General features: G+C 49.0%; 2 protein-coding genes across 7 annotated transcripts in view; both read left to right on the top strand.

The window, feature by feature from the left end:
* Positions 1-1,180, top strand: part of MTMR14 (myotubularin related protein 14) — a 44,287-nt gene extending 43,107 nt beyond the window's left edge. For 2 of the 3 annotated variants that reach the window (XM_043885863.1, XM_043885862.1), the window contains one exon: positions 605-1,180. In XM_043885863.1, coding sequence (XP_043741798.1) covers positions 605-788 — 184 coding nt within the window. In that variant the 3' untranslated portion in view covers positions 789-1,180. The remainder of the gene's footprint in view (positions 1-604) is intronic. The other variant, XM_043885864.1, reaches the window with a different exon arrangement.
* A 147-nt stretch (positions 1,181-1,327) lies between these two features.
* On the top strand, positions 1,328-23,022 carry CPNE9 (copine family member 9). Of its 4 annotated transcripts, none has more exons than XM_043885868.1 (21): positions 1,328-2,730; positions 3,249-3,289; positions 3,415-3,461; positions 3,557-3,660; positions 4,114-4,150; positions 4,372-4,374; positions 4,644-4,720; positions 8,319-8,382; positions 8,499-8,602; positions 8,797-8,901; positions 10,638-10,679; positions 10,982-11,057; positions 11,166-11,219; positions 11,651-11,712; positions 12,418-12,464; positions 13,618-13,799; positions 14,038-14,165; positions 19,200-19,302; positions 19,984-20,041; positions 20,418-20,491; positions 22,620-23,022. In XM_043885868.1, exons 1-21 carry the CDS (start codon positions 2,663-2,665, stop codon positions 22,803-22,805), a joined length of 1,662 nt encoding a protein of 553 aa, XP_043741803.1. In that variant the 5' UTR covers positions 1,328-2,662; the 3' UTR covers positions 22,806-23,022. The 4 variants fall into 4 exon arrangements, with proteins under 4 accessions (XP_043741803.1, XP_043741802.1, XP_043741800.1 ...); XM_043885867.1 differs by lacking the exon at positions 20,418-20,491 and adding an exon at positions 3,027-3,140; XM_043885865.1 differs by lacking the exon at positions 20,418-20,491.
* The last annotated feature ends 390 nt before the right edge of the window (positions 23,023-23,412 follow it).

Genomic DNA, 23,412 nt, shown 5'->3' with positions numbered 1-23,412 from the left:
ACCCAGACGTTGGTCTCTTAGGGGAAATTTTGGAGGGAGTTGGTGTTCAGGGCTGGTCTTGGTGCTTAGGTGGATAGGAACGTGAGAGCTCATCTCATGTAGGTCTGTGACCTTTTCCCTAATTCCATCCCTCCTGCCCCTAGACTTCATAACTGAATCCAGAGGTTGTGTGTGGTTGGTACCTCAGCCCTTTTCTATGAATGACCCTTCAGGTTACCAGATAGTCTCATGTGGAATTCACACTTTTTGTTACCCTTTTTGACTTGTGATAAGCGCCTGTAGAGGCCAGGAAAGGAAAAGTAGATAGAATCAGAAAGGAAATCCTGCTGGAAAAGCCAGCCCCTTCCTAGAGGTTTCCCTGGGAACTGCAGTGACTAAAGGTGAGGGCTCTGGCCTCTCCAGGTAGGAAGAGCAGCCTGAGGGAGAATTTAAGATGTGAACAGGACTGAATGTTTGGGGCCTGAACCGCACGGGCAGCATGGCCAGGGGCAGATGCTGGCCTTGTACTGGCGAATGCAGGACAGCCAGTGGGGCGTAAGGATGAGAATGATGGATCCTGCCCCGGGATAATGCATTAATTCTCTCTTTCCCTCCCTCCCCACAGACTTACAGCCCTGAGTGAACGAGAGACCCGGCTACAGGAGGTGCGCTCAGCCTTCTTGGCTGCATATAGCAGCACAGTGGGGCTTCGTGCAGCAGCCCCCAGTCCCTCTGGTGCCATCGGTGGCCTGCTGGAGCAGTTTGTCCGTGGCGTTGGACTCCGGGGCACCAGCAGCAGCACATTATGAAGCAGCCAGCCCACGACAGCTTCCTGATCCTCTCTCACCTGAGCGGAATCAAAGCCATGCCCAGCCAAGGGGTGCTTCAAGGTCGGGGGGAACTTCCCTTCACCATCATGCACACGGCAGCCCCGAAGCTGAGCAGGACCGAGGACGGGGTTCTCCCACCCCCAGCTTCCTGACTGGTGTCTGCCGACCCACTCGTCACTGCCTCCCACCCACGTTAGTCTTTGCCAGGATTCCTGTCAACTCTCAGAACTGTGTAGCGTTTCCCTGGGGTCTTGGGGGAGGAGACCTCCAGTTTCCATTCTTGTGTCCTGGGGAGGAGGGGTCACCTGCACTGAAAATGAGGCAGTTTAACACAGATCACAAAATGAAATCAAAGTCTTTTTGAACAGCTACTTTCTTGCATCATCATTTGGTTGCTGTCTTTGTGGAGTTGATTAGAAGGTTCTCACTTTGCTTCCTTTTGCTAAAAGAAGGAGCTTTTATAGGGGGGATGGAGGAACATAGGAAGCAGGAAGAGATTGGAGACTTGGATGTGCCTCTTAATTCCTGAGCCATGAGAGTCTCCAGTGAGATGGCAACATATAGCAGTAGGCTGTTAAGGTGGGAACAGTGGTCCTCAGGCCTGAATGGGCCCCAGTCACTTGGGGAGCCTGTTGATCCATGCAGATTTACAGGGCTGCCTGAAATTTAGACTTGAAGTTGCTGAGTTCTTCATTAAGCTGGAAAAAGGGGTGGGGGGAATCTTTCTTTTTTTTTTTTTTGGCCATGCCCTGGGATTTTAGTTCTCTGGCTGGGGGTTGAACCTGCACCCTCAGCAATGAAAAAGTGGGGATTCCTAACCATTGGACCACCAGGGAATTCCCAAGTAATCTATCATTAACAAGTTAGCAAACAGTCTGCTACTGGTACAGGTGACCTGCAGGCCCTGCATTTGGTGAGGAATTGGCTTCCAGGGCCTGGAAGGCAGTAGGTGATATGGGGAGGGTGAACCTGGCTGACCACCACCGTCATTTACTGTGTGATCTGCAGTGAGTTGCATCCTCACAGAGTGTCTTCATCTCGAACACCATGAAGTCATGTGGGTTCAAAGACATGGACAAAAGGTTTTGCACAGTGCACCGTTTACTGACCTCTGACTCTAAACACAGAAGAGGTCATTAGTGTGAATGCCCATAAGAGGGAAATAATACCAATGAACATTTCTTGAGTATTTACTGTTTATAATCCCCTACGTTAAATCCTGTTTATAGGTTATCTTGATGAAATTTTACAACACCTCAAGTATGTGCTATTATGGCCATTCTTAGCAGTGAACTGACTGAGCCAGTGAGATGTTGTTGAGTAACTTGCCCAAGGTCACACAGCTAAGGAGAACAAATGTGTACCTACGCCTATTCAGAGACTGAGGAAGGGCCGGAGTGGCAAGGGGAAGAGCGGATTGTTGAGGGGCAGTTCAGGAAGAGCAGTCTACCCCGGTGCCCACTAGGTATCCAGGATGCCGGTCAGCATCCTGGACAGCGCTCGTGGGGGCAGGCCTGGCTCTCTCCTCGGGGAGATGCACTGGGAGGACTCTCCCACCTAGTGAGTTGGAGTTCGGATCTGTGTAAGGTTCCTGGCCTACAGGAGGCTGCTCCAATGGGGTGGGGGCCCCCCGCGGGGCCGGGCGGGGCTGCATTGCCATCTGGAGCCGCTGCGCGGCCGGCCACAGTGAAGGCGCGAGCAACCAGAGCGCACGCAGGGCTGGAGAGAGCACAGCCTCCGCCGCCACCGCCGCGGCGGCACATGGGCCGGCCCCGCCGTCGCCGCCGCCGCCACCGCCGCCCCTAGCAGCCCCCGTCTCGCAGCCTCCCGCAGCTCCGGCCACCCGACCAGCCATGTCTTTCAGCGGAGCCTCCGAGCGCAGCGTCCCGGCCACCAAGATTGAAATCACCGTGTCCTGCCGGTGAGCGGGCCGTGCTGGGGAGGGCTTAGGCATTGCCCCAGCACCACCCAGTTCAGGGGCTCAGCGCGAGCAGGGGGTAGACCCCAGGAGAAGAAGCATCCGGGCCGGGGAAAATCGCGGATGCAGACTCAGGGGAGTTGCTAGCGGACGCGGGGAGGGGGTTCCCTTGAATAGCCCCAACCACAAAAGAGGGCTCAGCCTGCAGCTTGAAGGGATGGGTCGCGGGGATCCAGTAGGATCTGCGCCCCAGCAGGGTAAAGTTCTGGGGGCTAACCCTCTTTCCTGGGCCCTTACAGGCAGTCTGGACGCGTCCAGTCGGCAGAGAAACAGCTCTTAGGCTGAGATTTCCGGTGTTGTCCAGGGTGCTGATAACGCGGGACCCCGGCAGGGTGTAGTTACGGGGGAGGGAGGTGTGATTTGAACCCCGTGCCTCCCTAGGTGCCCACCTCTGGGTAGGGTACCGGCAGTGGGCTCCAGGATGATCCACTCGCTGTCCGTCTGTTTGTCTCTTTCTCTAGAAACCTGCTGGACCTCGACACCTTCTCCAAGTCCGACCCCAGTAGGCGGCACCAGGGTCGGGAGGGAGGGAACTTGGGGTCCGAGAGCACCTGAGGGGCGGGGAGGGGGCGGCGGGCCGACCTGACGTCCTTCCCTCCCCGCCCCCGCTCCCGCTCCCGCCTGCAGTGGTGGTGCTTTACACGCAGAGCCGGGCCAGCCAGGAGTGGCGGGAGGTAAGTCCTAGAACCCTCACCCAGTCCACGGCCGCGCCTGGGAAGCACCTGTCCCCTTTAGCAGGCCCCGTGCTGATTGTCCACTCCCCATTCAGTTCGGACGGACCGAGGTGATCGACAACACACTGAACCCAGACTTCGTGCGCAAATTCGTCCTCGACTACTTCTTTGAGGAAAAGCAAAACCTGCGCTTCGATGTGTGAGCCCCGCCCAGAAACCCGGCTTGGACCTGCCCCAACCTGGATCCGCCCCCCAGCGGGCCCCCCCCCCCCCCCCCCCCGACCTGGCTCCACCCCCAGGCCCAGTTCGGTGGCACTTTGAAGGACTCCTCTCTAGGCTTAGCGCCGCCCCCAAGTCTAGGTTGGCCACTCCCCAGGCCTAGTCCTGCTGACAACCCTTCTCCTTAATTGGCTCCGCCCCTTTCTAAGTCCCACCTCTGAGGTGACCCTGCCCCCAGCAGGCCCCGGACTTGACCTCGCCTAGGTCTGACTCCCTCTGACCCCGACTCCTGTCCAAAGGAGGTCCAGGTTGAATTCCGGTACAAGACTGCCCCACCCTCCACCCACAATTTTAACCTGGACTCGAAATCGGACCCCTTTTCCAGGCTCTCTCCCACCACCCCCGCCCCATGTTGGTCCCACTCTCTTCCCAGGTACAACGTCGACTCCAAAACCAACATCTCCAAACCGGTGAGCGACCGTTCCCTCACGGGCAGGCTGGGCACACAGGCGGCGCTCACTGTGTGTTAAACGACCCTCCTTAGAACCCTCCTACCCCTCAAACCCGACTCGACCTTCTTCGGCCCCGAACCTGCCCTCCCTGCCCTCCTCTCCTGTTCCTGCCTCGGTTTCCCGCCTGTGCCTCTTACTCACTGCTACTCTTCCTTCTCAACTGCTGCTGGGACCCTCAGAAGGTGAGGCTGAATGGGGCTGGGCGGGGTCAGCGTGTGGTGTGTGTGAAAGGTGAGGGGTGGGATGGTATCTTGGCAGGGTAGAGGCCGTGGGCTCCAGATATCAGGACCAAGAAGGGCGGCTTGTCTGGCCGAATCCCTCCTCTGAAGCCCTGGCTGGGTGGTTCCACTGCCTCCAGTCACAGCGGTCAGTGCAGCATCATCACCAGGGCCGGGCTGGGACTCTCACCACCAGCCGCTCCTGTCCTCTCTGACTCTGTATCCCCGTGCAGGATTTCCTGGGCCAAGCGTTCCTGGCCCTGGGAGAGGTGATCGGAGGCCAGGGCAGCCGAGTTGAGCGACCCCTCACGTGAGCTGAACCTGAAGGGGAATGGGGGAGGGGCGGGCCTCCGAATTCTCCTAAAGATGCAGCTGACTGTGTATTGTTGGAGGCTGGGATTTCCCTGGTCAGGTGCCTTCAATGGCTCCCATCACCTCCTGGGAAAATCCAATCTTCAGGGCTTTGCTCAAGTCACTCTCAGCCCTGACATATCTCCTCTCTCTCTCTCACTCTCTCTCCTCACTCTTTTTCTGAATCTGATTCAACCTTTAAGGTCCACTTCCAAGTCTTCCTCACTAAATCAAGTTCTCTGGAATTTACATTACATTCACTCACTAAATATTTATTAGCACATTTTGTATGCTATACCCTGGGCTGGGTACCAAGGATTTATCCATTCCACAAACACTACTGAGCATATACTCTATATGAGCCACTGTTCAAGTGGCTTGGGTTGCAGTGGTGAACGAAACAAAGGCTCCTGCCCTCAGGGAGCTTATGTAACAGAAGAGGGAGAGAAATAGTACAAAACTGAAATAATAAATAAGTAAATTACATAATGTCCTAGAAGACATGAAGTGCTGTGGAATGAAAGTAGAACAGAATTAGAGTGACCGGAAATGCAGGGTGATGGGTGCTGCAGTGTTCTACAGGAGGGCTGAGGAGGCCTCATGGAGAGGTAACTTCGGAGCAATAATCTGAAGAAAGTAATGGAGTGAGCTGTGCTGATATCTGGAGGAGGGATGTTCCAGGAGAGGAAACTGCCTGTGCAGAAGTCTGATGTGTTCAAAGAGCAGCACGGAGGCCAGTGTAGGTGGAACTGGGTAAGCAGTGGGGAGAAAGGAGGAGGTGAGCTTGGTGAATTCACGGTTAGGGCCTGGGAGCCACTGTGAGGACTTTAGTTTTTACTCTGAGTTGGGAGTCAGTGGAGAGTTCTGAGCAGAGGAATGCTTTAACTTGCTTTCAAAGGATGCTGCTGGGTTGAGACTACATCCTGCGGCGGGGGGAGGCAAAAGTGGAAATAATCTACGGTGCCAGCAGTGAAGGAGGAGAGAATTAGTTAGATTCTGGATATAAATTGAAGATGGAGCAGCAGATTCCTGACAGACTGAATATGGACGTGAGAGAATAAGAAGAGTCGAGGATGACACCAAGGCCTTTGGCCTGAACAAGTGGAAAGATGGAGTTGCCATAAATAGAGATGATTTTTTTTTAGGTGAGGGAGGAGTAAGTTGTGGGAGGAAGTCAATGAGGAGTTCAGTATGACGTATTGAATTTCATAAATTTTTATTAGACAAGTAGATGTGTCAAATAGGCAATAAGAAACATAAATCTTACATGCTCTTTTAGGACATGAGATTAGATGAGATCACTAAGGGAGTGAGGAGAGAGAGAGAAGACCAAAGACCAAAACTCCATGTGTTGGAGCTAGGAAGGGAGACTGAGAAGGAGCATTAATGAAATGGGATAACCGAGAGTGGGTGGTGCTGTCCCCGAAGCAAAGGACGTGCATCAATGACAAGAGAGTGGCTGATCATGTCAATGCCGTGGCAGTCAAGAAAGGTGAGGATTGGGAACTGGATATTGGGTTTAGCAAGACAGCAGTCGCTGGTGACTCTGCTTGTCAGAGTTTTGAAGAAGAGGTTTGGATAACAGCCTGGTTAGGGGGGTTTAGAAGAGAATGGAAGGGAGAAATGGGAATTAGGAATCTTTCAAGGAATTTTACTGCAAAGAGGAGAAGAGAAAAGGAGGGGTGGCTGGAGAGGGAAGTGAGATCAAGAAGAGGTTTGTAATATTTTAACCTGAAAAAAATTATATCACATTTGTATGCTAATAGGAATGATCTAGTAGAATCTGAAAATCTGACATAATACAAAAAGGGAAAGAACTTCTCTGGTGGTCCAGTGGTTAAGACTCTGTTTCCAGCACAGAGGGTGTAGGTTCGATCCCTGATCGGGGAACTAAGATCCCACATGCCTCATGCCATGATCAAAAAAAAGGGGGGGACAGTTGCTGGAGTGATGTCTCTGTACAGGCAAGAGGGAGGGTGTGGAATGTAGCACACAGGGGAGGGATAAATAGGCACATGGTAGTCATTTATAGCAACGGTAGGAAGGCCTCGTGTGGGAGAAGATACTGGAGGCAGGGTAGGTGTCTGGTGGGTCTGTGGACACTGTCTTCTGGTTGCTTCAGCTTTGTCAGTGAAGTAGGAAACAAGGTCATTGGCTGAGAGTGAGGACGGAGGAGGAGGCTTTTTGGGTTGAGGAGAGAGGAGGAGGAGTGCAAGTGCCATCTCACAGCACTGGAGAGTGAAGGGACTCAGAATGCACAGTCTGATTAAGGACCTTCTTGACCCTTTTGGTCACACATCTAAAATGAGTGTGGGTTTTCCTCTGGCCATATCCAGTTGCACAGGTGTGGTATGGGTTAGGCAGAGAACTGAATTTAATTCAGGCTGTGGTTCTGCCAAATAAGTAGACAGAAGTGAGAGAAGGGCTAGGGGAAAGGAGTAGGATGCAAGGGAGTGATTATTATAGTCCAGAGTGACTGGAATTCACACTGGGTGAGGAGATGAGGGAGAACATAAAGGAGAGAAAGAACAGTGAGAAGGCAGTAGCATCAGTGACTCGCTTCTGGGTGTGCAGGTGGAGAGTCCCTGCACTCATTACACGCTATCTTTTTAAAGCACAGAGAGTCAGAGATCAAAAGAGCCAACGAAATGGTTCAAATTCTCATATTAAAGATGACGAAAATCACATGGCAAGTTGGAATCAAAACTTGAACTGAGAATACTCCCAACCTAGCTTCCTCTCTGTCACACTTTGGCTCTCCTGGAGTTTAGGGTTGGCAGGCCCATATCCACAAGGCCTCTGACTGCTTGGAGACCCAAAGCAAGTTGGGGATGGGTGTCCAGGCATATGCAAGTGTCCCTTCTTGGATCAGAAGAGGATAAGGCTGCCCTGGTCTTTCCGATCTCACTCTTCACAATCTTCTGAAAGCACAGCATCTTTGACCTAACAAACCAGTCCTTCTGCCCCAGATCTGGGTAATAATTGCTCTTCCTCATTCAGGACTGTTGCATCACATCACGCTCTACTTGCCTATTGGCCTTGACATCCCACCTGCCCCTGGAAACTCCCTGAAGGCAGGGTCTGGCAGAGCTGGAAGGTGCCAACTGGCCAAATTGTACCTAAAACAATGCCTGGCATATAAGCAGAGTCTGCTTTGAGAAACAGAACCACCTTCATATCTACCAAGCTTACCAACTGCTTTTTATTCCATACATTCATTCTGATCTTTTCACAACCCTAAGAGGTGGACAAGATTCCCATTACATAAAGAGAAAACCAAGGGCCCAAGGAAAGGAAAAACAACTTGCCCAGAACTCTAAATCCTATGTTTCCCATGCTACCATTATGAGATGTCCACACAGGCTAAATTAACCCCTTCCTTCCAGACCAGAGACCCTCCCCAGTCCAAGTCAGGTCCTACCCCACCAGAGATGGAAACACTCAGGACAGTCAATAAACGGCAAACTGAATCCCCTGGCCTACCCAATCCCAGATTGGCCACCCCAATCCTTGTTTCCTACTCTCCCCCCTCACAAAGAGGCTTTTTCTGCTTCCAGGGGTGTACCAGGCAAGAAGTGTGGGACCATATTGCTGACTGCAGAGGAGCTTAGCAATTGTCGGGTCAGTAAGGGCCACATGCTAGACCCAGGAGGCTCTCTTCTCTCCCCAAACTCCCTTTAGTGGGCTGTCTCAGTCTGGGGGCAATTCGAGCATCAATAGTCCAACCTCATCCACAGGATATTGCCACCATGCAGCTGTGTGCAAACAAACTGGACAAGAAGGACTTCTTTGGGAAATCAGACCCCTTCCTCGTGTTCTACAGGAGCAATGAGGATGGCACGTGAGTCACTGCTCCCTCTATTGCCGTGGGCCCATGAGGGCTCTTAGGCTGGGACATCGTAGACTCCATCAGGACCTGAGCCCAGAATTCACTTAAGGCAGCACCCAATATGTGCTTAAACCAAGCATATCAGGCCCTGTCTCTGGGCTCAGTCCTACCCCAAAGGCAGGTTCCAGTCCTCTTGTCCTCTCCAGGTTCACCATCTGCCACAAGACAGAGGTTGTGAAAAACACACTGAATCCTGTATGGCAGCCCTTCAGCATCCCTGTGCGGGCCTTGTGCAATGGAGACTATGACAGGTCTGCGTCAGTATAAGCTAAGGAGTAAGGGGACAAGGGTGTCAGAGTGGGGTTCTTGGGCTGAAGAATGAAGGTAGAAGTGCCATAATAGCACTGGAGGATCCTGCTCAGTGAGACAGAGTTTTGGACATGGAGATGGGTGCCTGGGAAGGCAGATGGATAGCCACATGGATGAATAGGTAGATGGACAGATGGATGGGTGGATGGATGAATGGATGAAAGGGCAAATCAATAAGTGGATGAGCAGATACATGGATAGATAATCAGGTGAATGGATGAACTGGTGCATGAATAGATGGGTATGTGGATGGATGTATAAGAGGACCAGTGGGTGGGATGGATGAATGGATAGCAGATGAATGAGTGAATGGACTGCTGGGTGGATTAGTGGATGGATAGACGATGGGTGGATTAATGGATGGATGGCTAAATGCATGAGAGGCTGGATGGGTATATGAGAGATCCATGGTTGGTTGGAGAGGCAGAGGGGTGACTGAAAAGGTAGGAGGGTAAACAGGTGGAATGACAGGTACATTAATGGATAGACAGATGAACAGGTGGTAGAGGGAATGGATGGGTGAGTGTAAAGTAGATGGATAGGCTGACCATATGAATTCACAAATGGGCAGTATGAAGATAGGTGAGTGGGCCCATAAATAGATGGTTATGTAGACGAGTGGTTGATTAGATAGACAAATACCAGATGGCTGAGTGTTTGGTTGGGTAGATGCGTGGAGATACAGATGGATGCTTGTATGTATCAGTGAGTCATTGAAGGGCGGGATGTATAGTTATATGGGTGATAGAGTTTAATAAGTAATTGATTGGTAAATTTGTATGGGTAAAAGGGTGATTAGATAGCAGGATGGATGGTTGAATGAACTGCTGCATAGGTCAGTGGCCATAAAAGATGACTTAGGCATAGCTGTTAAGAACATGGTCTTTGAAAAAAAAGAAAAAAAAAGAACATAGTCTTTGGAACCAGGATGTCAGAGTTTAAATCTCAGCTCAGCAATTTACTTGTTATGGTCCTTAGTCAAGTTACTAGTTTCTGGGCCTCAGTGTCCTTATTCAAAAGTAATAATAGTATTAATACTTGCTTTATAGAGTGCTTGTTAAATTAGTCAGTGAAAGTGCTGAGAACAGTGCCTGGAATGTGTGTGTGTGTACTCAGTTGTGTCTGACTCTTTGCGACCCTCTGGACTATAGCCAACCAGGCTCCTCTGTCCATGGGATTTTTCAGACAAGAATACTGGAGTGGGTTGCCATCTCCTACTCTAGGGGGTCTTCCTGACCCAAGGATCAAATCCACATCTGCATTACAGGTGGATTCTTTACCTATTGAGCCATTGGGGAAGCAAAGGAATTCCCTAGTGGTACAGTGGTTAGGACTCTGCATTTTCACTGCTGAGGGCCTGGGTTCAGTTCCTGGTCAGGGAAATAAGATCCCACAAGCCATGCAGTGTGGCCAAAATATTTTTTTAAAATCAGTAGTAAAGAATAGTAATAGTGGTACAAATAGCAGCAGCAGTAGTAATAATGATAGTGTCAGTAGATAGCTGGGTACATTCGTGGACTGATAAATGGATAAGACAGATGGGAGGAAGGTTGACAGAAGGACAAATGGATGGATGGAAGGATGATCTGTGTATAGTCAAGATCATCTTGACTAGATGGGTGGGGGTGTCTCAGATTTATCCTACAAACCTAGCCTATGTTTATCTCCTACTTTTCAGAACGGTGAAGATTGACGTGTATGACTGGGACCGGGATGGAAGGTAGCACTGCCCTCTCCTATAATTAAACCAAACAGTTCCCTGAAATATGTAGCACTCTCGCTAGGAACCCCAGAGTAGCCCTGGGAGCCAGAGATGGTGACGACAGATGCCAGGTCCCCTCAGTTGTCTCTCGGGGACACCGTCTCTTCCCTTCTCTCCCTCTTAGGTTGGTCTCTCTTCTGACCCAAGGCCCAGTGCCTGGCAGACCAAGTAGCGGCAGGGGATAGTGAGGGTAAAAGATTGGTCTCAGGGGTGGCTCCAAGCCAGCAGCAGTCGCTTACCTGCCCCTGGCCTTATTGCAGCCACGACTTCATCGGTGAGTTCACCACCAGCTACCGAGAGCTGAGCAAGGCCCAGAACCAGTTCACCGTGTATGAGGTGAGAGCTCAGCCGTGCCCAGCTTTCCCAGGCCTCCACCCCAAGTGCGCTCAGTCTGTGCTTCCCTTCCCCTGTGTCCCACCATCACCGTTACCTTACTGCGCTTAGGTACTTAACCCTCGGAAGAAATGTAAGAAGAAGAAATACGTCAATTCGGGAACCGTGAGTACTCCCTAGAGCTCTGGCCCTCTGTGGATCCTTCCGTTTCTGTCCCCAGAATGGGGACACACAGCATGACCACTCGGTGAGGGTATGGGAGAGCTATGGGTGCAGACTACTTGCACATAGTGATGTTGGATACAAGGTGGCACCATTTCAGTTTTCCTTTTGTTTTGTTTTTTATTCTTGTTTTTCCCCTCACCTAAGGAAATTTGTTTGATCTTTAATCTTGCAGGTTTTTCTGGGGGGGAACCCTAAGTTTTATTTCATGATTTAATGTACTTTTGGAAACCCAAGTATGTTTCTGATGGCTTCCCCTCTTGCCCTTTCAGAAATCGGACAGGGTGGGTCAGGGCTGGAGTTGAGTGCCTCTTTCCCGTTCTCTAGCGCAACCACCCTTTCCAAGTAGCAGGGCTGCCTCTTCTGTCCCACAGGTGACGCTGCTCTCCTTTTCTGTGGACTCTGAGTTCACTTTTGTCGATTACATCAAGGGAGGGTGAGTCACAGCCAAGCTCTGGACTGAAAGTCCAGCAACGAGTTTCTCCCAGTTCTGAGCCTCAGTTTTACTCTTCATTAATGGTCAGGATCCGATGAGATCTTGAAAACACGTGGCAGACTATAAAGTGCAAAGTGCTGTCCATCGTAGTTCTCTCCACAGGGCTGCCTTTCAGCCCTAGCTTCCAGCCCCCCTGGGAAGATGACAGACCAGTGGTCTCCCGTAGCCTTACTGCAGCCCAGACAGAAGATATGGCTAGGCAAGAGGGAGAGGCCAAGAGAGAAGGAAAAGACAAGCAGGCTGTAGGGGACATTTTCCTTGGTTTAGTGGATGCAAGCAGACCTCAGAAAGGTACTTTTTTTCTCTAAACCTGATTTTAATGTAAAATGGAGATGTTAATTACTACTTTAGGACTATAGTAAGGGTTAAATTAAATTATGCATATTATGTCATGAGGTAGGCATTTAGGAATAAATGGGGCATGTGGGAACACACGCCCCAACGTGTGTTCCATGGGCCAACAGCATCTGCCTCACTTGGGATTTTGTTAGAAATGTAGAATGTCAGGCTCCACCCAGACCATCCAGATCATAATTTGCCTTTTAACACGACTCCCATGTGATTCAGATGCATACAAGTGTTTGAGAAATCCTGGTATAGTAAGTATTAGTCCCTCATTTCTCAATCCATCTATTTCCCCAACAGGACACAGTTGAACTTCACAGTAGCCATTGACTTCACAGCTTCTAATGGTGAGGCATGGATGGGGGAACAGGGTGTGGAGGGATTCTAAAGAAGTTGTTAGGGATAGGCCTGAATTAAAACCTGGGAATAAGAGTTAACCTATCCAGGAAGCCCAGCCTTGAGGCCAGGCCCAGTCAGGCTAATACTGGGGCAGGAGTGTTGTGGAGGTAACGGTGGGAGAGTACAGAAAGGTAAGTGGGTAAACGGACCAAAGAAAATTGAAAGGATAAATAGCTCTAGGTAGCTTGAGAAGTGGACGAGTAAATGAATGGATGGGAGGGAATAGAAGTGTACTGACAGATGAACAGGTAAATGGGTGGATAACTGTGTGGGTAGATAGATGAACAGTGTGAGCCAATGGGTCTGAGTGAGTACAATAGGCTGAAGAGGTGGATGCATGAACTGGCATGTGGGTGGACAAATGGACAGGTGTTTAAACTGGGAAAATAGATGAGTGGACAGGTGGATAGTGGATGGATCCATATGAGGACAGACAGGTAAATGAATGGGATGAATAGAGATGGATGAATGAGTAGATGGACAAAAGAATATGGTTATATGGATGGATGGGAAAGAAAGAGAAATGGCAGGTGAGCAAGTGGATAGATGGCAGGTTGGCTGGCTGGATGCACAGGTGGGTGGCTAACTGGATAAGAAGATGGAGAAGCAGATGGATAGAGGTGAGTAGGTAGATGGATTTATGGCCAGTGGATGGGTGAATAGATGTATGAGCAGGTGGATGAACTGATGGATAGATATAGGGGTTCGTACATGGATAGTTTGAAAATGAACATTTGGATGACTGAGTGAAATAAGAAGGAGTACATGGTTAAAGAGGCTTCTCTGGGGGCTCGGTGGTAAAGAATCTGCCTGCCAACACAGGTGACATGGGCTCGATCCCTGGGTTGGGAAGATCCCCTGGAGAAGAGAATGGCAACCCACTCCAGTATTCTTGCCTGGAGAATTCCATGGACAGAGGAGCCTGGCGGGCTATAGTCCATGGGGTCATGAAAGAGTCGGACATGACCTAGAGACAAAACACCAACAACAGCATAAAGAGTGGATGAATGGATAGGCAGCGCATAGATGCATACAAAGACAGGCAGGTGAACAGACAGATCATCAAGATGACCATGAGGTGGGGCTCCTGTTTCCTTACAGGGAATCCCCTGCAGCCCACCTCCCTGCACTACATGAGTCCTTATCAGCTCAGTGCCTATGCCATGGCCCTCAAGGCAGTGGGAGAAATCATCCAGGACTATGACAGTGACAAGCTCTTCCCAGCTTACGGCTTTGGCGCCAAGCTCCCTCCAGAGGGACGGATCTCCCACCAGTTCCCCCTGGTACAGTATGGGCCAGAGCCTAGACTCCACACTCTGGAATCTGGCCCACCCAAGTTGACAAAATTTTTCTGCTTAGATTTTCTTCTAAGGGTCAAGGACATGCAGAAGAGCAGGATCTAGGGGAGGGTGGCAGAGCAGGAAGGGGAGCTGGGTTGGAGTCTGGAGGGGAGTATGAAAGAGCGGTGGAGAAAGGCAAGAGTGAGCTGGGATCAGTCCAGCAGGGCATCTTCCCTGACAGAACAACAATGATGAGGACCCCAACTGCGCGGGCATCGAGGGTGTGTTGGAGAGCTACTTCCAGAGCCTACGCACAGTGCAGCTCTACGGGCCCACCTACTTCGCCCCTGTCATCAACCAGGTGGCCAGGTAAGGAAACTGCATGGACCTGGGGGAAATTAAGGGGACCAGACAGGGGATTGACTTCCCAAGGATAGTGAATTTAGGCTTTGGGGAAAGGGCGAAAGTTTCAGTGTTGGCCAAGCTCTGGTATGAGGAGGTTACATAGGCCTTATTCTGAGGCAGAAAGAGTATCAGTGAACTGCCCCAACCCCACTTCCTGGGAACAACAAACCAGGCCTCATGTTTGGGGAAGAGAGAAGGACCTAGAGAACAGTGGATAAGGCGCACGCTTTGGCATCAAACCTGGGAGTGACCCTGGGTCCACCAGCCACTAACCTCATCTGACCTGAAGCAACTTAACTTCTTTCTAAGCCTCCATTTCATCCATGTAAATGGGTATAATAATGGATGATAAGAGCATCTTATTTTTATAGGGATATTGGGGATTTAAAATTAGGTAACAATATAAGAATAATTAGCACAGTGTCTGGCCCATAGTCAGTGCTCATGGTAGATTAAAATGAGCTCAAGTTGTAGATTAACGATGAAGAGTAACTTCTAAAAATAGAAGAGTAACTCCAAATTTTCAGAATAAAAACACAAAGCAAAGAAAATCCAACTTACATATCAAATGATTTTTAATGCAAATAAAATAAAATGACTGAACTAAAACCGAACATATGTCAATGAATTTAAGTTGGATAAATTTACCTATTAAAAGAAAAAGTTTCTCTGATTGAATAAAAAATAATAATTCTACTATATGCTAAGGGCTTCCCTGATAGCTCAGTTGGTAAAGAATCCGCCTGAGACCTCGGATTGATTCTTGGGTCAGGAAGATCCCCTAGAGAAGGGATAGGCTACCCACTCCAGTATTCCTGGACTTCCCTGTGGCTCAGCTGGTAAAGAATCTGCCTGCAATGTGGGAGATCTGGGTTTGATCCCTGGGTTGGGCATATCCCCTGGAGAAGGGAAAGGCTACCCACTCCAGTATTCTGGCCTGGAGAATTCCATGGACTATAGAGTCCATGGGGTTGCAAAGAGTTAGAGTTGCAACTGAGTGACTTTCACATACTTACTATATGCTAAATAGAAGAGACCCATGTAAAACAAAATACCTCAGAAAACTTGAAAGTAAAAAGATGAAACAAAAAAAACAATAAAAGTGGAAGAATTTCAGGGAGATATATATATCCAGAGACTCCCTTTTCCTCTAATAAAGATTAGTTTATCTTCTAATTCATCATGAGATAATAGTTTCTTTAATTACAAAAGTAATGTAACATTGCTGTTGAAATTTTAAGGATGGAGAAATTAAATAAGAAATGACCCAGAAAATGGCCCATGAGAATGTGGAGATACATATATATATATATATATAAAACTATATATATTATATATAGTTATATATATAACAATATAATATAACTATATATATGTGTGTATATATATATATATATATATATATATATATATATAGTTAATGATAGTCTTTTCCTTATGTAGCCATAATGGCAGTCAAATTTGATGTAACATTTCACTACTGATCTTTTCACTTAATAATGGGACCTAAGCACATTTTCTTTTGTTATTGCTGTTAAACAGATTTAAACATTATCTTGGGCAAATTCACTGATTCACTCATTCATTTACTGATTCAATGAATATGCCATAAAGAAAAATGTAGCATGAATGTGGGCTGTAGAGCTAGACTAAGTTAATACACCCACTCTACTACTTAATAGCTGTGTCACTTTGGGCAAGACTCTGAACCTCTCTGTGTCTCTTTCCTCAACTATAAATGAGAATAATAATAGCTACATCATAGGGCTGTTGTGTGGAGAAGGCAATGGCACCCCACTCCAGTACTCTTGCCTGGAAAATCCCATAGACGGAGGAGCCTGGTGGGCTGCAGTCCACGGGGTCGCGAAGAGTCGGACACGACTGAGTGACTTCACTTTCACTTTTCACTTTCATGCATTGGAGAAGGAAATGGCAACCCACTCCACTGTTCTTGCCTGGAGAATCCCAGGGACAGGGGAGCCTGGTGGGCTGCCGTCTATGGGGTCGCACAGAGTTGGACACGACTGAAGCGACTTAGCAGCAGCAGCAGCAGCAGAGCTGTTGTGAGGACTAACTTAATATTCGTCAGGCACATAGAACAGTGCCTGCCACATGGTAAGTGGTATAGGTGTGAGCTATTACGATTATTATCATTATTACTATTCAAAGGGCATCTGCATGTGCTCAGATATCTGCTGGGGCACTGGAGACTCAGATGAATCAGATCTAGTCTCTGCCCTTGAGATCTCCCGCCTTGGCTCAGGAGACAGAAATATAAATAAATCATTACCTTCTACAGGCCAGAGCTTCCCAGACTTTTCCAGCAAGTCGCCTATTGGCAAAGGCAAACAACTGCTTCCCCTAGGGGTAACTGGGGGCCCGGTTGAAAGCAGCCAACCTGAAAATGTCTTTGAAATCCCCATATTTTATCTTAACAATTCATGCAGATTTTACATGCTCTGACATTGTGTCCATATTTGCTATAATTTAAGGTGTGGGGAGGTGTGTTTTAAGTATACTTAGAGACATCTAGCTTTATCCACCAGATCATATAGTGTAATGGGTGCTTCAGGTATCCTGTGACCTTGGGTTCCCCTTGGCATACATGTTGGTACACTCAGGGGTGTAAGAACCCATGAAGGGCATGCAGCCCATCTTGGTGGGTGGCATCCAAGAGACCCAAGGCAGCCTAGTTGTGGAGGGACCTGACTGCTTGGCTGGGTGCAGAGGGCAAACTGGACTTTATCAGAGGAAGACGTGCAGAGCAGGCCTGGTGCCAGGAACTGCATGTGAAGAGCATAGAGGCATGAAGGGGCAAGCTCGGTAGACAGTGAACAGTACACCTAGATCAGAATGTGCAGTGTGCATGGAGGAGTAGCCAAAGAGCAGGCGGGAATGAAGCCTAGAGGCATCAAGAGCTCAGGCTTTAGGCTTAGTCTGTCAAGTGTGGACTGGGGCCCTGGCTTCACCACCCCTTTGGAATGTTATTACTCATGCCTGTACACTTCACTTTGGAATAACAAATGTGCCCACCTCTTAGAAGGGTGGTGAGGATTCAATCACGTCACGTATGTCAAGTGTGCAGCCATGATTTTGATGATCACAGATGCCGCTTCGTTGTCTGCCACCCCACAGACAGGTGGGGCACAGACTGGCTTTCCCTGGCCCGTCACCCAGCTCCAGGCCTAAATGGCCTTGGGGGTGCCAGGCTTCTGCAGGGAGCCACAGATGTGCCTCTCAAGTCCCCAAACCCTTCCGCTCCACCCCTCAGTGCTCCTGCTCACAGATCCCTTTGTGAGGGTTACCCATTACTCTGACCTCCTCCGTCTTCTGTAGTCTACCTGCAGCTCCTCGAACACACTCTCTATCGGTTTGCACACGCCATTCCTTCTCTCTGGAGACCCTCCCTTTACCCTCCCCCTCCCCCCACCTGACCTCTGCCTCCACCTCATCCTAGCTAACTCCTACTCACTGTTCAGGTCTTAGGTTAGACCTCATGTCCTCAAAGCCCTCGCCTCATGGCATCGCCGTGCTGTAAGCATCCGTCTCCCCCAGGACAACAGCCAATTCTCTGCTGCAGGCTCAGCACCAACTTGGTGCCTGACACACAGCAGGTGTGCAGTGATTATTTGCGGAATGAGTGAATGACAGGAAACGGGGGCAGCCCAAGCCTATAAAGAGGCCGCAGCCGGAATTCAGGAAAAGAGCAAGACTGCTAGGGAGGATCATGGCCCATGCCCACCCTGGGCCCCGGGCAAAATGAACTGTAGCTGTTTGAATTCTCCACTCCCACTATGCTTTCCTCTGGATTTTTTATATCAAGCTTAGATAGCAGCACTGTCCGACAGAACTCTCTGCAGTGATGGATGCAATGATGGAGATGTTCTGTGTCTTGTGATGTCCTGTATGGTAGCTCCCAGCCACATACAGATGGTGAGCACCTGGAGTGTTGCTTGGGCAAACAAGTAACTGAGATAATTTTATTTAACTTAATTTATATAAATTTCCATATGAGCTGGGGACTGTCTTACTGATAGTGCAGCTCCATCCTTTCCAATCCTCACAGGGCTTGAGACTGGAAGAGCCCGCGTCTGCCATGGCCTTTGTGCTGTCTGAGGTCTTGTTTCTCTTATGTATAAAATAAGGGGACTGGTCTCAATGACTTCTGAACTCACTTCAGATCAAAAAATCTTGGGAGTCAAAGACTGATAGTGAGAGAAGGAAAAAGACTCTGGGAGCAGCTGTTACACTGGCTGAGGACCCAGAAGCCTAGGCAATGGCATATGATGAGCAGAAGGGAGAAGGGAGGAGGAGAAATGGGTGAGAAAGGGGAGAAAGAAGGCCTTCAGTCTTTGGTCTTGTTCTTGTATAAACACCAGGATCACTCCAGGGCCAACAAAGTCCTGTGTGATCTGGGCCCCACCCCATTGCAATCATATGGTCCACGCTGCTCCTCTCACTTTCTGGACTCCAGACAGGGTAGACTTCCTCCAGTCTCATTACAGGGACTTTGTCCATGCTGTTCCTTCTATCTGGAATGACCTCCCCCTCCCCTTCACTTAGCCTCCTCTCCCTCCTCTTCTCCTTCATCCTCAAACATTGTTTCCTTAAAGAAGTCTTCATTGACCTGGGCCATGTCAAGATCCGCTATGGGATGCTGTCATAGCAGTAGCTTTTCCTCTCCTAACTCTCCTCACAAATGCAATTCTTCAGCTATTTCTGTAATTGTTGGTTCACTGTCCATTCTCAAGAGGATTTGGGGGACTGTTTCTTTCTCACAATGCCTAACACAGTAGCTACCATAGTAAATGCTCTGTGAGTGTCACTGGAGGGATGGTCGGAGGGGGCAGGCAGCCAGCTCTGGGGAAGGAGCGTGAGCTTCTGAAGCCCCAGTCCTTGTCCTCTGCTTACCGGACCGGCTGTGGATGTTTTAGGGATAGACATTTCTTTGGACTCTCTGGGCTTTCAGCTGAATTCTGATCTTAGCCTCTCCCCCAGGGCTGCAGCCAAGATCTCTGATGGTTCCCAGTACTATGTTCTGCTCATCATAACTGATGGGGTCATCTCGGACATGACACAGACGAAGGAGGCCATCGTCAGTGTAAGTATGAGGAGGTTCGGCAGGGAGGGGTCACTGCTAATAACTGTCCAGGGGTGGAGATTTTGCCCTACATGCAAGCTAACAAGTCAGGCTGCCAATTTCATGGATGCTGGCAGTGGACACAGACTTCTGGATCAAAAGCAAAGGTGCGTGGGACTTCCCTGGCAGTCCAGTGGTTAAGACTCAACACTTCCACTGCAGGGGGCATGAGTTCAATCCCTGGTCGAGGAATTGAGATTCCACATGCCACTATTCCCAGCAATAGCAACAGCTCAACTATCAGCACTGGCTCTGATTCACTAAGTCCCACTTCCCAGAAGATAATGTGCCAAGGGCCAGATGACCAGTGGGTTGTATTATGGAACAGAAACCCTGAGTGTAGAAAGCCTAAGCCTTTTATCACGGGCAGTAAGCATGCCTGCCCTTTGTTCCAGCAGGAGACATTTTATTATACTGAACAGTAAACAAACCCACCCTTTGCTGTGTATAGGAAGACCCTGTATCTTTCAAGGCTGTTACATATGCAGACATACTTGAAAAGATAGTCTGGCACAAAGAGAAATCAGTGCCTCTGCTTGTAAGATGTGCCGAAATATCACACACAGAGAGAACTGTCCCCCAACAGTCACTTCCCTTGTTATGGCTGCTCACCCCAACCAGTTACCCTCTTTCCCCTCATAGGCCTCATCACTGCCCATGTCTATCATTATTGTCGGTGTGGGACCGGCCATGTTTGAAGGTGAGTAAGAGGGGGGTTTTCATGAGTGGGACCAAGAACTGGGGAAAATAGAGGAGGATCTGGGAACCCAGGCCTGTCTCATAGAGAAGATAGGATGGATGCCTTTGTCAGACCTTGGCCAAGTCAGACCTTCTCTGAACCCATTTCCTCATGATAACCAAGGTTGTTGATACAAATACTTCCCTCCTGGGGTTCCTAGGATGATGGAATGCCTGGGAGGGAATAATAATAACTCCATTACAATGCTTAATATCTGTAGGACTTTGATACAACCATTAGGTGGTCTCTTGATGACTCCAAAGGGGAGCCAAGAGGCAGAAGGTAGCATGGGTTGTTGTGGGAAAGGCCAATCAGCTGAGGGGTGTCTTTTCTGCAGCTATGGAAGAGCTGGACGGTGATGATGTGCGCGTGTCCTCTAGGGGACGCTATGCCGAGCGCGACATCGTTCAGGTAGACCTGATATCATGGGGTCAAAAGAAAGTCATGGGGTCAAAAGAAAGTCATGGGGTCAAAAGGCATGGTGGGAAGGAGGGGCTAAGTTAGCAGCCAATCCCCTTTACTGCCTTCCTTTCTTTTTTTTTCAATTTATTTATTGGCTCTGCTGGGTCTTCATTGCTGCATGCAGGGCTTTCTCAAATTTATGGGAGTGGAGGCTACTCTCTAGTTGAAGTGTGTGAGCTTCTCTTGTTGCGGAGGTTGGGCTCTGTGACCCGTGGCCTCTAGACCATGGGTTCAGTAGTTGTGACGCGAGGTCTTAGGCGCCTCAAGGCCTGTGGGATGTTCCTGGACCAGGGATTGAACCTGTGTTCCCTGCATTGGCAGGTGGATTCTTAACCACTGGGCCACCAGCGCAGTCCCTTTACTGCCTTCTTAATCACTTACCTTTCTTCCCTTCACTTTCAGCCTTCCTACATTCATTCAACAAACTCTTTTTGAGAAACAGGCAGGTTGCTGCAGCCATGGTGGATTCGTCAGTGTAAGAGATCCCCAAGGCACCTGCCCTCTAGTGGAGGCAGCCAATAATAATGGCACAGTTCATTAGATTGTGCTAAGTGCTCCAGAGGGACAGCAAATGCCACAGTAAGAGTCTGTAACTGGGATCTGATTAGGCAGGATTGTCAGGGAAGGCTACTACGAGGAAATGACATTGGAACTGAAATCTAAAGCAACGTATAAGCATAACAAGCAGAGAGCAGCAGGTGAGAAGGCCTTAGGTTCGAAATAACTGGCCCAGTCGTGGAGAAGGCAAGAGGCCTGAGTGGCAGGGTCACAGCAGTGGGAGGAAGAGGAAGGCAAGGCCCTGCCAGTCATGGTGAAGTCTGGGGCTTTGTTCTGAAACAATCAGAAAGCTCTTGAAGGACGTTAGAGAAGTGAGATGGTCAGTCTCACATTTGAGACATGCAGAGAGGCTGCAGGAACGTGGACTGCAGCAGGACGAGGGAGAAGGCAGGGAGATCTGTTAGTGAGGAAGCCTTCGAAGCAGTCCAGGGATTTGGATGGGAATAGGAGCGGTGAGGATGGAGAGGAGAAACAGGTTCAAAAGACAATTTAAGAAAAAATGTATGAGAATTGAATATTTGATTAAATGGTGACAGGGAGTCAGGGGGGGCTTCAAGAATGATTCTTAGTTTCCTAGACTGAGCCCCTGGTGAGTGATAGCCTCACTTACTGGGAAAGGAAAGGCTGGAGGAGGGGCAGATTTGGCAGAAAAGCCTAGAATTCAGCTGTAAACACATTGGGCTTGAGTTATCCAAGACAAATGAAAGGGGATGTGATATGGGCAACTAAGTTGTGACTCTGGGCCTTAAAGAAAAGAAGGTAGGGATGGATGTATAAATGTAGAAGTTATTAGGGAACAGGGTCTTTTTTTTTTAAATTGAAGTACACTTGCTTTACAATACTGTGTTAATTTCAGTTATGTAGAATAGTGATTCAGTGCTTTTAGTTTATACTCCATTTAAAGTTATTACAAGATAAAAGCTACAATACCCTGTTACACAATTTATCCTTGTTTCTTATTTATTTTGTCTATATTAAGTAGTTTGTACCTCTTAATCCAGGGAACAGTTTGTAAATATGTTGAAAGTGTATGAAATCACCCAGGAAGAGAATTAAGAAAGAAAAGGCATCAGATTTAGAGATTAGGCAGACCTAGAGCATTGGGGTTGGTTCAGGAAGGCATCCAGAAAGGTAGAGAAAATCTAGAAGAATGTGATGTGTCAAGAGTGGGAAGTGTTCAGGAAGACTATGGTGAAATGTAATGGAAAGCTCAAGGGGAGTCAGCAAGATATGTGACAATCATTGCCTGCTGGACTGATTGGGGAACATGGTGCTGTTGACTTCGTTAGCAAGAGCAGTTTCAGTAGACTGCATGAAGCCAAATTAGAGTGGTTTAAGGGTGAATAGAAGGTGGGAAAAAAGTGGGTGGGGAGAAAGCAAATGTAGAAAGTTCCTCTAGATAAAGTGGGAAAGAGAGTGATCCTTAGAGATGTTAGGGGTCAAAGAGGAAGCCTCCCCCCTGCCACCTTCCCCAGTCCTCTCTCTCCTGGCCACCCACATCTGATCATGCCTGTTGCAGTTTGTCCCATTCCGAGACTATGTCGACCGGTCGGGGAACCAGGTGCTGAGCATGGCCCGACTTGCCAAGGATGTGCTGGCGGAGATCCCAGAGCAGCTACTGTCCTATATGCGCACCAGGGACATCCAGCCTCGCCCGCCACCCCTTGCCACCCCCAGCCCGACACCAGCTCCAGAGCATCCCTAAATAGCCCATCTAACCAATGCCCAGCAGTCTGCCTGCCTGCCCACCCATTGCTTCTGCTCAAAATCAGAGGCACCTGGAACCTTGGACCTCATTGGGAGGGCAGCTTGGAGGATCGGTATTGGCTGGTCGAGCCCTCTGCCCCATTACCCACAGAAGGGCCTGGCACTGTCACCACCTCCCTGCCTTCTTGCCAATAATAAAGCTGATCTTTACTCCACTTCTGTCTCATGGGTCTTGGGGAGGGAGGCTGGGACGCCCAGGGTCTGGGACACACCAAGAGAAAGATGGAGCAAGGACAGCTTCAGCTAGGGATCATCCCCATCCTAACACACATTCATCTAACCCTTCTTCAGATATTCTTCAAATACTTTAAGAAACAAGTGAGTCTTTATGTGTGTACACTTGCCCTGAGGAGAGAGGCCCGTAGCTTTTATCAGATTCTAAAAGGGATTCTTGACCTCAAAAGGGGTCAGCTTTAAGATGATTCTGTATAAATCTGCTCTAATCCATCTAGTTCAAGTTTTTTGAGTAAGGATATTTAAAAAGCTGATATTTTCTTTGAGTATTCACTACATATCAGACATTGATAAGTAATTTACATGCATCA

This window comes from Cervus elaphus, chromosome 24, assembly GCF_910594005.1.
Source record: "Cervus elaphus chromosome 24, mCerEla1.1, whole genome shotgun sequence".
NCBI lineage: Eukaryota > Metazoa > Chordata > Mammalia > Artiodactyla > Cervidae > Cervus > Cervus elaphus.
The sequence above is the reverse complement of the archived record's forward strand: the minus strand, read 5'-3'. Positions and strand labels throughout refer to the sequence as shown.

Excerpts from the sequence above, each read along its gene's own strand:
- CPNE9 (XM_043885865.1), top strand. The coding sequence starts at position 2,663 with ATGTCTTTCAGCGGAGCCTCCGAGCGCAGCGTCCCGGCCACCAAGATT. Across the intron at positions 12,465-13,617 it reads TGACTTCACAGCTTCTAATG|GGAATCCCCTGCAGCCCACC; the intron begins GTGAGGCATGGA and ends GTTTCCTTACAG. Across the intron at positions 14,166-19,199 it reads GTCATCAACCAGGTGGCCAG|GGCTGCAGCCAAGATCTCTG; the intron begins GTAAGGAAACTG and ends CCTCTCCCCCAG.